The sequence below is a fragment of the Triturus cristatus genome, chromosome 12 (assembly GCF_964204655.1).
Source record: "Triturus cristatus chromosome 12, aTriCri1.1, whole genome shotgun sequence".
Taxonomy (NCBI): Eukaryota; Metazoa; Chordata; class Amphibia; order Caudata; family Salamandridae; genus Triturus; species Triturus cristatus.
Genome location: NC_140595.1, coordinates 781,613,914 through 781,632,486, shown reverse-complemented (window position 1 = coordinate 781,632,486; position 18,573 = coordinate 781,613,914). Strand labels below are relative to the sequence as shown.

Sequence of the window (18,573 nt, the reverse complement as noted above, 5' to 3'; positions counted from 1 at the left end):
AAACGGCCTGCACCATTGAGACAGCTGCCGTGGCCACCTGAAATGACTGCAGCACCCCTAGCGGCTGGTTGCCACACAACACTCCAGGCCTGGCGGTCTGGAGAACAATGAAAGAAACCCAACAAGCCAAGTTTGAAGTGCCAAGCTGGACTGCCATGAGGAAAGCTAATTATGGCTTGCAGTGCCCCTAAAATGAACTGAAATACTCTCAATGAGGAGGAGAGACTGTCAACCCCCAGTAATAAACCCCACAAGAAGTCCTATGTAGCAGAGCATAAGGAAAAGTAGAAGGCAGCCCGGGACATAGTTTGAAGTGGGGGAAGCACCACAGCGGTAGCATTCAGTGCAAGCCACTGCTGGGCAGAGTCAAGTGACCAGGAAGGGTCCAATAGAGAGAGTGATACCAAGTGTCTAAGAAAGGGATGAGGAGAAGTTGTTCCCGAAAAGAAAGGACTGGGCACACAGGTGCCTGCAGAGGACACCATTGAAGAAAAAGTTTGAGAGCACAGGATCAGAGGCGTGCAGAGGGCCGCATCCGGAGATCAGACAGCACGGGCTGGAGTCCCGGAGTAGGAGTCCTGCGTGGAAGTGGACCAGTGTTGTCACTGCTAAGCATGGCTGAGTGAAGGCAGGAGTGCGCGCTACGATAGGGCAGCCTCGAGGCGCATGCATGACGTCGTTGAATGAAGAAAGAGGAAGGAAATTAAGTGCTGCTTCGACGTAGCCTTGAGGCACAAGGGGTGCGTTATCAAGTGAAGACACAGATAAGACCTGCAAGAGGGCCACCATGAGGAGACCTGTGAGAGGTCCATGACGAGATGACCTGTGAGAGGTCCACCATGAGAAGACCTGTGATCGGTCCACAAAGAGAAGACCTGTGAGAGGTCTATGACGAGAAGACCTGTGAGAGGTCCATCCCGAGTCAAGTCCTGCAGAGAGGACAGGACACAACCAGGGAGGTCCCTGTGAAAAGAAGATCACAGCGAAAGGCCCGGTCAGGAGAGAGAGCAGGAGAGTCAGTCCTAGGGGTAGGACGTGACCAGGAAGGTCCAAGTGAAGTGCACGTCACATGGGGAGGCCTGGTCAGAAGGAAGAAGAGTTTGAAAAGATCGAACAAGGCTACATCTGGAAGAGGAAGAGAAAAGAAGTGAAGAGCGTGGCAAGTGGGTATATTGTCATGTTGTGGTGAAGATGGTAAAGGAGAAGAAAAGTGTGGCACGAGGCCACAGCACTGCAGTGCGAACAAAATAAAGGAAGAAGAGAAAGGTGTGTAGTAGACAGCTGGCACACCCACCACAAATTACAGACTGATAACTGTGAGTGTCATCATTATCAACTGCATCACTAGGACCATCCAAGGAGCACCGGACATCTGGAGAGGACCCCTATGCGTATGAAACACCCACAGGTCAATGAGGCATCTTTGGTGCCGTGGGAGGCTGGCCGCCCAGACACCATTTTGTGCCCAGGTGAACCTGACGCCAGCTGGTGAGAGCAGTCTCGACATATCCTGCACTGCAAGCTACCTTTATAGACTCAGGTGAGTTTTCGTATTGTCGTTTTGATCTCTCCCACGGGTTGGACTCGTTGTCCCATTTTTAATAAAGTTTGGGAAGGATGTAGTGACCGGCTGGTCACGGTCTAGTGTTTCGAGATTGTGTTTCCACCAGCCACTCCTTTGTGGCTGTCTAACACACTCACCCCACACCCATCCATCACAGGTGTCACTGGACAAGTGGCCCTGTTAATAAAAGGGGCTGGGTGCGTGTGCCCTGGGCCAGTTCCAGAACCAGTAATGTAGGTTCTGTGTCCTTATTCATTACTGCATGACTTGGCAAATGAGGAAATGGTGCTGGTTAAGATAAGAGACAATAAACAAAGGTAACTGATCACAAAATTGCATTTCAGAAGAAAGAAGTGTGAGAAGAGCTCTCCTCAAGAATCCATGTTTTCCTAAACTTGAGTCTTGCATCATTGAGGCCATAACAGGCTCTCGGCGGTTACTTAACGCTAATAAAAAGGGGCTCCTGGGTGATTACTAGCCACAGTTCATCTGCTTTCTGTAATCATGAGAGCAGCTAGCTGGGGTCGTGCTCAGTAGCGGCAGTGGTGGGGTGGGGGAGGGGACAAAAAAAGAAAACCTGAACAAAAGAAAAACACTTACCTGAAACGGCAAACTCCCCTCCTGCGTCCTCTGTCCCTCCGACATCTTCCTGCACTCATCAGCAGGAAGCACTTGCCCTCCCAACCTCCCCATAGCCAATCATTGGTCTGAGCGCCGTGGATCGGTGCTCAGACAGTGACTGAGGGTTTGGATGTTCCTCACTAGGCTGTGTAATGCAGCCTGGTTGGGAACATGCAAAGTGCGCAGGACTGCTTCAGGCGGCCCGATAGGATCGGCCCAAGCAGTCCGGCACACTTCAGGAGTGAAAACCCCTCCTCTCCCTACTCCGCCAGCCCTGCCCCGCCCAAGGAGCAGTGACGTATTTAGGAAAAATAAAATGACAATAACAATAGTTATTATAATTTTATTTTTCCTTTTTTTCAGTGAGGCGACGCTCCTCCGCCTTAGTGGAGGAGCCGCCACTGGTCGTGCCTGACACAGACATTGTCTACACCTGAGGAACTTGTTTAAAACTGTGAGGAGATAGCTGTAGTCATTGAGAATAAAATCTGACGTGATTATTCCTGCCTCCCAGGTTTAGTGCAGACTTTTCTTCTAGGCGAAGTGACGCGTCTAGCGTGTTCGCTGACCAGATATGGCAACAGGTTTGACTGGTGGTGCTTACAGGGTTCCAAGGTGTCAGAGCACACACTGATGTCTGTTGTGTGTCGATTTGTAATCCCTCCTGAGTGTGCCTTCAATAGAAGTGATTTAAACCATAAACTGTGTAAAATAGCATACACATGTGTTCTCATTTCTACCTGCCCTTTGCCTTAGGGCTACTTTGATGCTCAATGACACTTCACTTCCTTTTGTAAAGCTACTGTTGTCATACTATACAGTACATAAAGGATCAAATGCTAATGAGCTGAGTATCTTTACTTCCGTTATCAACAATGAACTTTGCTGTGCTCTGTAAATTGTTTCTTGGCACCTGTAGTAGTTGATCTTCTCCTTATCTTCATGCCAAGGGCATCTCAGCATCGCTGCCGCATCCTGTATTAAGGCTTTTTCATCAAACCTGTAAGTGATCGAAACAAAGTGAGAAATTAATGAAGTAAAAGCACATTTGAAATTCATAGTCTAGGCTCCTTCTTTTTCACTGCCTGTTTTTAGATCCAGTGTTAGCCGAGAACTTTTTAATTTACTAAAATTATATGTATAAAATACATATTTATAGCAGTTTTCACCCAGCGCTCTGCATTCAGGTCTGTGTGGGTTAGCCCACTTCAGCTATTGGATCACTTCACTGCCAGTAATGGTATTCTGCTCTTTCACAAGGTGCACCTCCGCACACAAAGAAGTTCCCTTGAGGGCCAGGTAACACTATGGCAATGTGTGCTTTTTGAGACTGAAAAAAAACAACTGTCAAGGTATTTTTGTTATAGATGTGCGAGCCTCGAAGCTCCCCCAACTAAAAGAAATTAGAAAAACCATGACAAAACAAGCACTGGAAAAGTCAAGATGCCAGCAGCCAACGCCAAATCCATCCTCTAACTCAAAAAACGGAGTGATTATTAATGATCTAATTTTCTACACTAGCTCACTAGCTAATTGGTGCACTGCAACGTTGAAATTGCTAAACATCAAAGAAGCAAGAAACATCCCTTATGCAACAAAGTTGATTATAAATCCCTCGAAAAAGTTAAAGTCCTCACTAAATATAACCTTCTACAAAAATGGCACTGTACTCATCCAAGCAGCCAACAGGGATCTTGAGTTATTTGACAATTACTTTACCACGCTAAAAGACCAGGTCCATAACATCCCTATTTCAGAGCTCCAACAAGACGAGAGCTTAGACACCTCCATCCACACTCCCCTTGAGGGTAATTGAAAAGAGAGACCGCAGTACAGACCAGGAGATTCGACACTCTAGATCCTCTAGTACTAGACAATACACAAAGGCACACATTACAGCCATCGATCAGCATTAATCCCAGTGAAGCAACCCAAGTAAAATCTAACAAACCGCCCAACCAGCGCACATCAGATGCAAATGCCTCCACAACCTTACAAATCACTGATCTATCAGACACAGCAACCAACAATCAGAACCCGGAGATGGCAAATCACACGACCGATTTGAAGGCAGGAAAATAAATTAGCAAAAAAATAATTACAGAAAGAGCAAAAGATATAATCAAAATGTCAGAAGATGAACCTTCCAACCTAACGAGCCACATGTCAGAAGTCCAGCTACAAAAACACCAACTCTCACCATTAGTAAAGGAATTAGAAATGCTCATGGCCCAGACAGATAGGATAGCTACAGACATGCGAAACACTATTAGGAACATGAAGAATACGCTACTGCTCTTAGAAAGCTATCGCTCCAAAATTATCCAGACTCAAAAATCGGCACGCAATCTCCACAATAAGCTCAACACAACCCCACTACCTCTTGCCAATAGGATTTACCGTCCATGTATCTTCCTCAGATATTTGTCATACATTGAAACCCAAAACCTACTACTTTTTTATGATATTACTTCCAAACTTCCCGAAAAAATAAGTGACCACAAGATTCAGGTGGTCCCAATTAATGTCAACATAATATCACATACAAATCAATGAAAACCAAACTCTAATAAACTAAAAGATATAATGCAAAGCCCAGAGGGGACCAACTCCAATTCTGAACTAGAAAACCCTACAAAAAAGATCTCATGCCTACTTATCAACTGCCGCTCAGCAATGAAACATGCCGCTGACATTGCCGACCAGATCATGAATCAAGATACTTACGTGGCTATTCTAACGGAAACATGGCTATCTGAATCATCCTCCCCATGCCTACAAATGCTGGTGCCACCAAACTATAACATTATAAGACTAGATAGGCTAATCAAAATGGGAGGAGGAGTGGCCTGCATCCACTGATCAAACATCACCATCTCCAAAGTTCTCTCATACCCTATAGACTCATGTGAATACCTGGGGCTCACAGCACGATTTACAGACAACTAAGTGTAGAAACTACACACATTCTATCACCCCCCTCAGGCAAAAACCTAACTTTCATAGATCATCTAATGGAAATTATTACAACCAACTCAGAACCCCACTCCAATGATATTTTCCTAGGAGACTTCAATCCTCACTGGAACGACACCCAAGATAACAAGGTCAACATTCTGAAATAATATATAACAGACCACTCACTAGTACAAGCATGTGCCCTACAAAACACACTCCAAAGGAGCCACACTAGACTGGATCATCTCCAAAGCAAATACGACCCAAGCAATCTCAATCGTACCTTGTGACTGGTCCGATCACCACCTCATTACCTTCCAAATACCAGGCAAAAAAAATGAAAACAATCTCGCAAGCTATCAAACCCAAACATTGGGTAAGAGACACTAGAGACCTGAACTCAGAGACTCTAACATTGCAGGGCGAGAAATAATTGCAACCCCCGCCTGAACTAACGGGCGTTAGAGAGCTTACAGACCACTACAATCTTACGATATCTAAAAACATCGAAAACATTGCACCCCTACAACTGAAAAGAATTTAGACCAAAGATAAAAACCCATGGGTCAACGGATCACTTAATGAAGAAAGACGTAAACTCAGAATAACTGAAAGAATATGGGGACAATCTCCGTCATCCCCCACTTAAAACAACTAAGAATGACCAGAAAAACCCACCATAAAAGTGTCCTTAAATCAAAAAAAGAATTTTTCTGAAAGGAACTTGAAAACACAAAGAACAGACGAGGAAACTCTTCGATATACTAAAAGAACAATCAAACAAATTACCCAAATACTCCCTATTAACATCCAAATCAGATCTGAACAGTGAAGATTTCTCAACATTATTTACTCATTGGAGAGAGAACTCAAGAATAACGCTGAAAAAGCATCAATCCTAAGGAACGAACAAGGGAGGAACCATGCCCTACCGCCACAAATAATGCCCAAAAATAATGCCAACTGGTCAACCTTCAAACTATATGATCAGCAGGACATTACCAAAATATTACTATCTTTGAAACCAAATAATCATTACAATGACACTCTGCCGGCAAAATGCTGGCCCTCCTGCAACCTCATGGTCATCCCCTTCTGGACTAAGATAATTAATGAATCACTTGCCCAAGGATCAATTCCAGACTGCCTAAAAAGAGGCCAGGTCATCCCTCTTCTAAAGAAACCTACGGAGAACCCATCGGACCCAAACAACTTTCGTCCAGTAACAACCATTCCCCTACTAGACAAAGTACTAGAAAAATGTGCTCACAATCAATTAAGTCAACACATTACTGAATTTGAACTACTAAATGACTCCCGATCAGGGTTCAGACCAAACCACAGTGTGGAGACAGCAATCCTACACAAAGTAGATGACGCTCTGCTAGCCCTTGACCGTAATGAAACCTGTCTCCTGATCCTTCTGGACTTATCGTCTTCATTTGACACAGTAAACCATCCCAAATTACTAGAACGACTGGAAAATAGGATGGGCTTATCAGGTACTGTTCTGAAATGGTTCTACTCCTTCCTAGAGAACAGATTGCTAAGATTCCTGGTGCACAACAAGCTATCCCCACCATCACCGATCCAAATTGGGGTGCCACAAGGATCAACCCTATCCCCATCACTATTTAACCTATACATCGAACTATTAACTGAAGTACTGTATAAAGCTAACATTTCCTTTCACATGTATGCTGACGACACCCAGCTGTATATGAAGATATAATCTCCGGAACAGATCAACACTATGAACCAAGCTCTCAAGAAAACCATTGAATGGTTAGCTGACAATCATCTTAAGCTAAAATCACAGAAAATCAAATTCCTTCTGATCTCCCCTTCTAAAAGTTCTGCCAAGATTAAAGAATGGACCAAGATGATCACAGCGCTAAACGGTACCCTAACGATAGTTGACTCAACCAAATCACTGTGGATAAAGAGCTAAACATGCGAGCACACATCTACACAATAGCATAAAACGCTAGTTTCCATCTGAATTACCTCAGAAAATGAAGCCACTCATCGATCCCGTGGATCTAAAAATGGCAGTACAGGCACTGGTCATATCAAGAATTGAATATGGATGCGCAACGCTATCAGGACTCCCTAAGATATCAACAGCTCCCCTCAAAGCCTTCCTTAATGCAGCAACTAGACTTATAACGGGAACCAAAAAATACGACCACATCTCTCAACATCTGAATGCGCTCAACTGGCTACCATACGAGGCAAGGATAGAGCTAAAAATTGCATGTATTACACACAAGGCAATACATCACAAAACTCCTCACTACCTAGCCCATAAAGTTATGCTGTCCAGAGGCACTAGACCCTCTAGGGGATCGGAGTATTTTCTACTGAAACCAGCATTCTTCTGTAAGAAAAAGACTTACGATAGAGCGTTCACTGGAGCTGCACCAAGGATCTGGAATGCACTCCCACGGTACATCAGAAGAATCACCTATGCTCCACGATTCAAAAAGGAGACCAAGTCCTTTCTGATGCATACATTTCTCCCTTAATGAACAATGTGATGAACATAACAATTGTATAACCAGCTTGGAAATAGAAGAACTCAGGAATGCCCCTATCTTAAATCTAATGTACGATTCGACAATCTGGGCTGTAATCTATTGATTGATTTTTTTTTTTTTACTCCTCATTACGTTTGTTTTATGTATGGATAAATATATGCCAATGCTAATGGAATTCATAGACATGCTCTTGACGTGAAAGAATTGATATCTGCCGATTTCGAAGGCAGTTGAAATGTAAAGCGCTCTGACACCCAAACCCTGGGTCTGGTTCGCGCTATAGAAAACACTGACTATATAAAATAAATAAATTGTCTTTGTCAATGCTTGTTTAATTTGCAGTGTAGGTCCTTCCTAGTAAAGGCTATTTATATTAATAGCTATTGGACGGCGGAAACCAGCACTGGTTCATCTAGTCTCCCCATGTCTTCACCTTGTCAAAAGCTGTAGTCCCCTCTATAGGCTCACCACAGTACCTGAGTTTACTCACAAGTTCTATTTCACCCTGCTACCCACGGATCTAGAAACAGGAAAAGTGAAATGACATTTTATTATGCAGGATGTTCTCCAACAAGAGAATCTTTCAGTCTTCTGTTCCCACGTGCCCCAAATTATCATTATGTTAATCAGCCGAGCATCTGAGAGGCTACAAAAAAGCGGGACTTTCACTCATTCCCCAATATCCAAACACTGATATAGTCTTTTTGTCAGGAGTATGACACCCAGGTACTGCAGGGTCACCCAACCCCAACAGCCATCTGAGGAACCATTAGAAGGATGTAAAACCATATAGTACTCACTTTTCTGTCAATGACAGGGCAGTGAGATTCTTAGTTAGTGTTGTGCACGCGTCCTTCGAAAGTTTTTCTCTTACTTCCTCTGACCTGGAAAAAAGAAAACACGCAGACAGCTTACAGCTCCCAATCATAGCACAGGGTTTGGTATAGAAATGGTACACAGGTGCAGACAGCTGTTCAAATGTAGGACTGTACTAGATTCCAAACTATAAAACATATTAGAAAAATTCATTATTAAAAGTGACTGCTTGATCATCTGCATCTTATCTTTTGAACTAGATTCAATAGTACATATTCATGGTAAGGTTGGACGAGTTAGTTTGGTCAGTTTTAAGTCCGATACACAATCTGATGGTCAAGGGAGTCTGAAGACTTTGGGTCAACTGGAAGCTGAAATTGAATATGAATAGAGATGACATTTACTGATATCTACAGGTCTGAGACCAATTGAGAAATTATGAAATTGAATGGGAGAGATTGATGGATTACTCTCAGATAGAGGGAAGGTCACTGACTAAGAAATGGTGCAACATCCAGGATATAGAGACTCAGAATTATTAAACCAGATTGCTTGGCAACTGAAATTTGAGGGAGGCCCCCTGCAAAGTACCTGGCGGCACCCCCCACCCCTATGCTCCAGACCCAGTCAGGAGCTCTCAGGCCTGGGTCTAGCCATCCATGCACAGTGCTGGAGGGGGGCCCTTTGGAGCTCGGGAGCCCTCCCGCACTTCGGGGACTTTTTTTTACGTCACTGCCTATGCCATCGAGAGAGGTGGACGTTCTGGTGAGGTTATAAATAGGGCTCCTGGTTTTATGGTATTTATTTCTTTGACATTTCCATCTGTTTTAAGCATATTTACTTTTACTTAATTTTATTGGCATTTATTTACATGTTTTTGTGTTTAACGTAAGAATGTAACTGCAATGGGTATATGTATTTATGGATAAATGTATACTCTCGTTCAACTGTCCAATGGGTGTTTACTGTTTACAATATAAAACAGTCATCTCAAAACGTTCACATTGTAGAACAGCTTAAACAGCTGTAGGGCTACAGTTAATAAGGTTCCTTAGGAAATGTTTTTTTTTTTTTAACTTCCCTACCGGTCAATCTCCACAGCTACAGGCCTGGCATTCATTAGTGACAGTAGTAGGAATCCGCCAAAAGAATACCTATATTGCAAATGTTTCCATATTTGAAAACATACGGATAGGAGATTAGATTTTTTTTGTTTGTATTTGTTGGACTTGGCCCTTTTGCGGGGTTCACCCCTAAACATTTTGCCTGTCTCCTTGCCTTTTTCCTGTGTAGTGTTGGTGGTTTTAGGCCTAGAGGCACTTTATCACTGCTGTCCAGTGTAAAGTGCGTGCGCTTTGGGTTACATGTAGTGAAATTGGCCTGCCCTCCCATAGGAATACATGGGGGATTCCCTGATGAATGTGGGTCAGTGGTAGATCCTGATCTGAGAGGCGCAGCGTGGTCAAGTCTGGTATGTGTGAAATGGTATTAATAAATGCTGCGCAATGGTGTGCGCAGATTTATTGTAGTTATATTAGAAATGCCACTTTTAGAAGTTGGCATTTCTGTGTGCTATGGATCTGCTTGCCTGATGTAAATTGCATGTCTGGCTTTTGAGTGACAGGGGCTGGTAAGGTGTGGGTGAATCCAAGAGGGGCAGGGTGAGTCAGCGCTAGGCTGAATGGGACATCTACATTTTGAGTAGTGGGAGGAGAAGTCCCTGGTCCCTGAAAAGGAGTGTGCCTGCCCTAGTGAATGCTGGCTGCGCCCCCCTGTGGTGTGTCTGATGACGAGCCCCCACCTAACAATAGGAAAGAGGAGCCTGGTAAACAGAGTGCTCCCAAACCATTTGCATCTGGTTTCCCCAGCCCTGTGCTTTCAGACAAAGAAAATGTCCTATAAATGAAGGGGCTGTGACCCCGTGAAAGTGTGTGTACTTGTTCTTACTTTGGGAGGACACTCTGCCAGGAGGAACCGCCGCGGGACCCAGCTGCTGTTTCCTGGGGGTCCCTGCGTGCTGGCCTGCCTAGCTGCGCTTTCCTGGGTTCTCCCCAGCACCAAGGACTCTTCCTTTTTGCCTTGGCAAGGACTTTGTGGCTTCTAGCACCTGGGAGCACTGTTATTTATATTCTCCAGAGGAAAGAGGAGCGCGGGGCTTGGCAGCGCTAAGCTGTGATCATCCCCGAGGGAATCCCGACGTGGGGATTCCCCCACAGTGCGTAGGAAGAGCGGGTGCCCACCCCGCATTTTGCCCGTGCTGCGCGGTAGTCTACCCTGCGTTATACATTTGTAAAAAGAAGCGGGTGCCCACCCCGCATTGGTTTTTATTTACTCAGCGGGAGCCCAACTCACATTTCCGCCGAGAAATCAAATCACCGCCACGGCCTGAGATCCAATAAAAGGAACTGCCGCACTGGAGCGGCGAACAGGAAGTCAGACGGGACTGCCTGTTTGTGGGCAGGGCCAGCGACGGGTGCCGGAGCCTCGTGGGCTCCATTTTCGCCTTCCCCCGTAGCTCTAGAGAGGGGGAAGGCAACCAAGAAGAAGCCCGGGTTAAGTGAGGCGAAGGTAGCCTTGCCTGCTGAGCCGGTAAGAGGGACCGTGCGACGTGAGGAGGATCCTCAGTGCCTGTGCCCAAGTAGACAAGGGGCTCTCATGAGCGGAGAGAGCCCCGCGTGTTGTGGAGCCGGCTGGAGCCCAGAGGAGACGGAGCCTGCACAGCCCCAGAAAAGCCCGGTGAGTGGGGCTCAATTGTACGGTGGTTGGGGGGGGTGTCGGGACACATTGCCGGTGCCCGCCCCCTGTGACCGTGCCGTGGGTGCCCGTGCTGATTTTCCAGCTGCCCCACCTGACAGTGGGCAGCTGCCACGTTTTGCATACTTTTACTCAGAGTCCCAAAGGGGGCTCCAACTTGCCTGGGTTGCTGATTTTCACAGGGGCACCGCAGTTGCGGGCCGCTGCAACGTTGGGGCATTTGCTAATTAGGAGGCCCAGAGAGGGGCTCAGGAGCCATGCTGGGGCCCGGGCTCATGTTCACAGCCGCCCAGCAATTAGTGGGCAGCTGCCACATTTAGGCTTATGCACCTGCGCACTTTTTGGTTTGCTGCATTGGCAGCCAGAGGGCTGGTAGACGGTCCTGCAGAGCCCTGACATTTCTGTACATAGGGCATTTGAGCCCTGGAGAAGGCCAGTTGGCCTGGGGGTCCGTTTTATGTGGTAGGGTGCAAGGCCCTAATGTGATCTCTAATGTGTAACACATTTATGCTGAGGATGTTATGCATACCACGTCTATGCTAATGAGGTTTGGGGCCTAAGGTGATTTATTGCCCCATGTCATTTATGTGATGCCTAGGACAAATGTGATTCATGCATAGTGTGGTTATGCTAATGTGATGCCTAAGGTCATTACTATAACAGTAGTTATTGGGTGTTTCATTACTTGTGTTTTACTTACCTGTTCTGATGGTTATGACTAGGGCCCGATTGGCCTGGTCCTGTATATAATCCCCTGTGAATATTGCTCGTGCCAGTGGGCACAGTGTATATATGTATGTCATTGCATTCTAATATTTTTCATAATACAAAGGCGTTTTTTAAATAACCTTGTGTGGAGTTCCCTTTGTGGTGTGCCTAGTGTGTTGCTGCTATGAGTGTGTGTTGCGCAAACGCTTCACACATTGCCTCCGGGATAAGCCTGACTGCTCGTGCCAAGCTACCAAGGGGGTGAGCAGGGGTTATCTTCGGCGTGTACCTCCCTTGCCCGGACTAGAGTGGTGGTTTCTGTCTGGCTTTGGCGCAAGCCTTAGCCAACCAGAAAACTCACTTCTAACAGTATTTATCTATAAATTTAGTAAAGAATTAAAACTGGGAGCCTTATTAATGAACATTACAGCTCAAGATTCCACCCAAGGCATATGGTCACAACATTTCATCTTTTCACTCTCCCATCCTTTAAACATTTCACCTTTTCTTCCTTCTAGCCATCATCTTTTCACCCTTACCTCTTGAAAGGTAAGAAAGAACAAGTAAGGATGAGAGGAAAAGAGTGCATGTAGATAGAAAGGAAAGAAAAAAGATGAGTATGCAAGAAGTGTGGGAGTAAATGAACGTGAGAGGAAGAAAATGTGAAAGGAAGAAGCATAAAAAGGTGAAGGGTAGGATGGTAGTGAGAAAAGAAGGAAGTGTGAAAGATTGAATGAATGAATGGAAGATTGAAAGGACTGACTGTGCCTTGCTCTGTGTTTTCTACTAATGTTATCATTCCTCTTTCCCTGTGCAGGCCAGCTCAAGGCCTACACCCTTCTGTTGTATTCCGAACAATGTTACATATGACCATTTTGTCTGCAGACAGAAGAGACTCATAAACTACTAATCAATGATCTAGTGGGACCAGTTCATGGGCCCGTTGAGCCCTGTGGCTGCCCCTGCCAAAGCTGCTAGAGCGGGTGGTTCTCAATGCCACTGATTTGCTGGGCGTAAGTTCTGACTCCTCGAGATGCTCCACCCCAGTTGACTCCTACAATCGCTTCTTGCCTATAGCTGTTCGGGGAACAAAGACAGCTTCCTAGTACTTCTTTTCATCTGCCATGGTGCTCCCCATGGCTATCTGTAGCACTAAGCTCTCCGATGCTGCTGCGTAAGGTAGGTGGTACACTTAGCCTTAAAAACCAGGCTACAGCCTCCAGGGGTACTTCAGTCGAGGCATGAGATCATGAGTTGAGCTGACTCTTGCTGTCCTCAACGTACCGCAGAGAGAGCAGGTCTGTTCACACTTAAGGGATTACTATGCCCTCCTCCATCTGCCGTCTGTCCCCTGGGACTCTGCCATTGCCATAGATCACTGTGGTACCGACTAAACCACCGCCATCTTATTCTCCGTGTTTCTTCAAGAACTTCCTTGCTCCTCCCCAGTTCTGGTACCCATATCCACCCAGCTACAGAAATGGGGGGCTCAGAGGAACCACCACCATCTGCTCCGAGGAATCCTGAGATCTTTCACGCACTGCCTCTTCTAGTTCACCTGAGGTGGGAGAGTAGGCTGCCATGGTAATCAAGCTGCTGTAGGGCTATTTATCGGGCGTCAGATGAAACCCCCAGCATACAGCTCCCTCTGAAGTTGCTTCCCACTCTGGCAGGCACTACATTTAACTGAGGCAATTTCCTAGGCAGAGGAAAAGGAGAAACAACGAGAACTCAAAAAATAAAGAGAGGGACCCCTTAGTTCGACCAAGGGAATAGGGCACTAGTAACAAGTGAAAGAAAGATTTTTCCCTCGGTTCCTGTTCTCTTCTACTGGCAACACCTCTTACACTCAGACACGTACATATAACTATGAACAAGGCCCAGACAGTAATTCCATAATATGTCAGGAGTAGAAATTAGTGCAATTGTTTATTTAAAAATGTATACTCTAGATATGTTTGTTATTTAATACAATAAAAAGCAAGAAGCAATATATACTCGGTTCAATCTTGTCAAAAACAATTAATACAATTGAATACAATAAAACATTTCATGCACAATTATACCCGTTGTATTAATAAAAACATCAAAGACATATTCATAATGCCAATTCCTCAACTATTAAAAGGGAGATAGAAAATACAATACACTTTGTTATACAAAGTTACACATTCATAGAAAGAAGGCCAACTGAGACCCGATTAGTATCAATTGATCCAGCCAGCAATGCGAATTGTGCAGGTGGTGCGTCGACACGTTTCGAGGGTGTTAATTCACTTTATACCATCTTTCTCAAGACAAACATATTGCTCTCTTTGTTATTAAAAAACATATTCATGTGTGTTTCAGGGTACAATCCTATTGAAGTGTTATTTTAATCTATGCTGTAAGTTCTATTTAATCACTAATCCCGTTTCCAATTCTAACACGTACATCAAATATCCAATCGTGAAAACATCAATCCATAACACATTTACCACGGGAGCACCTGCACTTTACCACTGATCAGCAGAGTCAAAACCGGGAGGTCAGAAAGCAAAAACTCAGGGGAAACACACCAAAAGATGACATGTCCCCTCCAGCTGAAAGTGGGGAGAACTACCCACTCGCCTGGGAGTTCTCTTGACTAAGGCGGAAGAACCCGGACAGGCCATCTGCGTTAGCGGGTTCTGTGTCAGGACGGTGTTCCACCGTAAAGTCCATTCCCTGGAGGGAGTTTGACCACCTCAGCAGTTTGGGATTCTCACCCCTCATTTGCATCAACCATCTGAGGGGCCAGTGGTCTCTCTGACCTGGAAGTGAGTCCCAAACAGGTAGGGCCTCAGCTTCTTCAGTGCCCAGACCACAGCGAAAGCTTCCCTTTCTATGGCACTCCACCTCTGTTCCCTGTCTCCGGCTAAGGAAGACTACCGGCTGGTCTAGGCCCTCTTCATTCAGTTGTGAGAGCACCGCTCCCACTTCATGCTCTGAAGCGTCGGTCTGCACAACAAATTCCTTGGAGAAGTCGGGGGCCTTGAGCACGGGGCCATGTACATGGCGGCCTTCAGGGCATCAAATGCCTTCTGGCAGGACTCAATCCAGATTGCCTTTTTTGGCTGCTTCTTGGAAGTCAGCTCGGTTAAGGGGGCAACAATGGTGCCATATCCCTTAACAAACCTCCTGTGTACCCGATGAGTCCTAAGAAGGCTCTCACCTCTGTCTTGGTCTTGGGGGGCTCCCAAGCAAGAATGGTGTCGATCTTGGGCTGTAGGGGCGCCACCTGGCCGCTCCCTACCTGGTGTCCCAAGTACACCACCGAACCCTGCCCGATCTGGCACTTACTGGCCTTAATCCCGAGGCCTGCCTTCTGCAGCTCCTTCAACACTTCTCCAAGGTGCTGCAGGTGTTCGTCCCAACTGGAACTGAACACCGCGATGTCGTCCAGGTATGTGGCACTGAATTCCTCCAGCCCGGCCAACACCTGGTTGACCAACCTCTGAAAGGTGGCAGGGGCATTCTTTAACCCAAAGGACATCACGCAGAACTGGTAATGTCCTTCCGGGGTTGAGAACGTGGACCTCTCCTTGGCCCCCTCGGTTAGAGCAATCTGCCAGTACCCCAACGTTAAATTAAATCTACTAAGGAATTTAGAAGCTCCCAACCGATCGATGAGCTCATCAGCTCGAGGAATGGGGTGTGCATCAATCCGAGTGATGGCATTGAGCCCCCGGTAGTCCACACAGAACCGCAGTTCATGTGTGGAACCGGGTGCCGTAGCCTTCGGGACTAAGACCAAGAGGCTGGCCCATGGACTGCTGGACGGCTCAACCACCCCTAACGCCAACATCTTCGATACCTCCTCTTTGATGCTGGCTTTGACCAGGTCAGCCAACCTGTAAATCTTATGTTGGCGGGCTGTCACCGGTGTCCACATTGTGGGTACACCAGTGAGTAACACCTGGGGTCAGGGAGAACAGTGGGGCAAACTGCCCCAGCAACTGGCAACAATAGCCCTGTTGCTTGGCGGTTAGGGTCGGGGTGAGGATCACACCATCCATCGACCCATCACCCACTTGGGTAGACAGGAGGTCGGGGAGATGCTCACTCTCCGCTTCCTCCCCGTCGTCTGTCGCCAAGAGCATGCTCACTTCGGACCTCTCGAAGTGGGGCTTTAGGCGGCTCACGTGGAGGACCCGTAAAGGGTTCCGGGGAGCCTGCAAATCCACCAGGTAGGTGACCTCACTTTTGTGCTCCACCACCTCAAAGGGCCTAGTCCACTTGTCCTGCAAGGCACAAGGTTCCACTGGGGCCATGACCCACACTTTTTGTCCAGGTTGAAACTCGACCAAAGTGGCATTCTGGTCATACCACTTCTTCATTTCTTCCTGGCTGGCCTCGAGGTTCACCTGAATGAGTGTCCTGAAGTGGGCAGTTTGGTTCCAGAAGGCCAGCATGTAGCTAAACACATCTTGAACTGTCTTCCTGGGAGCGGCCTCCCAGCCTTCCCTCACCAAGCTTAGAGGTTCTCGCACAGGGTGACCATACAGAAGCTCAAAGGGACTGAACCCAAGAGACTTCTGGGGTACCTCCCTGTAGGCAAAGAGAAGGCACGGCAGAGGACGTCCCATTTACGTCTCATGGGTTCGGTGAGACCCTTGATCATGCCCTTCAAGGTCTGGGTGAACCTTTCAACCAGACCGTTACCTTGGGGGTGGTACGGGGGTGTTGAACTTGTAAGTGACACCACACTCCTTCCACAGGGATGTCATATACTTGGCTATGAAATTCGTCCCCCTGTCGGAAACCACCTCTCTGGGGAACCCCACACGGGAAAAGATCCCCATTAACGCCAGGCCCACCACTGGCGCGTCTTTGTCCTGAGAGGGATTGCTTCCGGGTACCGGGTGGCATGGCCCACTAAGACCAGGATGTACCTGTTGCCCATGGCTGTCTTGGGATCCAGTGGCCCCCACAATGTCCAATCCTGCCCTCTCAAAAGGTGTCCCAACAACGGGGAACGGTTGGAGAGGAGCTTGGACCTTCCTCCCACTCTTACCACTTGCCTAGCAAGTTTGGCAAGACCTGCAATGTCCATCTGACTGCCTTCGCATTTGGGGCCAGAAGAAGTGGGTGACAAGCTTGTCAAAGGTCTTGTCCTGCCCCAAATGTCCTGCCAAAGGCACATCGTGAACCAGACCCAGTAGGAAGGTCCGGAAGCGCTGGGGTACCACCAGCACACGGGCTGACCCAGGTTCCGCGACCTTAGGCTCGCTATACAGGAAGTCATTCTCCCAGTAGATCCAATGTGATCCGGACTGATCACCAGTCGTCTGGGCTGCGGCCTGCCGTTGCAGACCCTCCAGAGAAGGGCACTCTTTCTGCTCCTGGCAGAACTCCTCCCTGGTGGGACCCCCTTCTTGCTGCCAATGGGTCAGCTTAGAGATGTCCCCCAGTTGGGCTACCTGTTCCCCTGTAGGTACCAGGGCGTCCCCCTCAAGGTCCGCCTCCTCCCGGCCGTGGGAACTTCGGGGTCCGGTTTCACGCGCCCCTTGCCCTTTTTCTTGGCAGGGACCTGGGCCACACTTGCCGGCTCTGGGTCCCTTTGAACACCATCTCGGGCCGCCCACTCTGGCAACCCAAGCATCTCCAAGTGGGACCTGAGCTCAACATCCTTCCACAAGGACTGCTCCAGGTCATTACCGAGCAGACAATCGACAGGCATGGAAGGGCTCACAACCACCCTCAAGGGATCTGAAACCCCCCCCCCCACTCAAAGGGAACCTGCGCCACCAGACACTGGCGCTCTGAATTGTCGACTGCAATTACTTGGTGGAATGCCCTGGGGACTACCTGCTCTTCATAGACCAGGTGACATCGGACTAAGGCCACACTGGCTCCAGTATCTCTGAGAGCCTCTACTCTTCTCCCATTGACGGTGCTGTATTTCTTTGTGTTAGGGGGCACCTCGGTCCCTGGGACCATCTCACTGTCTCCTAGTGAGACTAGGGTAATTTCTGCGGGGTCCCCACCCTCCAGTGGGTACTCCTCCTCCTCCCCAAGCGCTACACTAGCCACATATTCGGACTGCCCACCGGTGGGTGGCTGTGCCCCCTTTGAGCACCTGGGGTCCCCCTTTGTGTACTCCACCTGGTCACTTGCAAAACATTTGCGGGGGCCGGTCTCAGCAGGCTTTCCTGTTGAGCCCCTTTTCTTCTTATCATCGGGGGGATGGGAACCTTTACCGTGGGTGTTAATTTGGGGCCCTTTAGAGAACTCCTGTGCTTTACCCTTCCCCCCCCCCCCCACTTTTCTGCTGGGGACCCTGCCCACCTTTGGCTGAGTCTCCCCCAAACGCTTTCTTGTGGACCTTGGTACTCACCCAGCGGTCCGCCTCCATAGCAAGCTTCCTGGGATCAATCAGCCTACTATCAACTAGGTGCTGGTGCAGATCTGCACAACATAGACTGGACAGGTGCTCCCATGCAATCAAATTGTAGAGCCCCTGATAATCTGTCACATTACTGCCCATCACCCAGCCATCCAATGATCGGCAAAACATATCCACACACTCCAACGACGTGTTGGCATCGGACTTCTTACTGGACCTGAACTGATCCCTGTACTTTTAGTGAG

At 47.5% G+C, this 18,573-nt stretch overlaps 2 protein-coding genes across 3 annotated transcripts in view; one reads left to right on the top strand and one right to left on the bottom strand.

The window, feature by feature from the left end:
* LOC146782823 (alpha-2,8-sialyltransferase 8F-like) overlaps positions 1–18,573 on the bottom strand; it is a 188,380-nt gene that overhangs the window by 138,347 nt on the left and 31,460 nt on the right. For both annotated transcript variants that reach the window (XM_085639216.1, XM_085639215.1), the window contains exons 2-3: positions 8,484–8,567; positions 3,099–3,185 (exon numbers count right to left, since the gene is read on the bottom strand). In XM_085639216.1, the coding sequence (XP_085495342.1) occupies positions 3,099–3,185; positions 8,484–8,567 (171 nt within the window). The remainder of the gene's footprint in view (positions 1–3,098; positions 3,186–8,483; positions 8,568–18,573) is intronic.
* LOC146782821 (uncharacterized) overlaps positions 10,853–18,573 on the top strand; it is a 271,182-nt gene continuing 263,461 nt past the window's right edge. Inside the window, exon 1 of the transcript XR_014972318.1 lies at positions 10,853–11,235. The gene's annotated coding sequence lies outside the window, so the exon portion shown is untranslated. The remainder of the gene's footprint in view (positions 11,236–18,573) is intronic.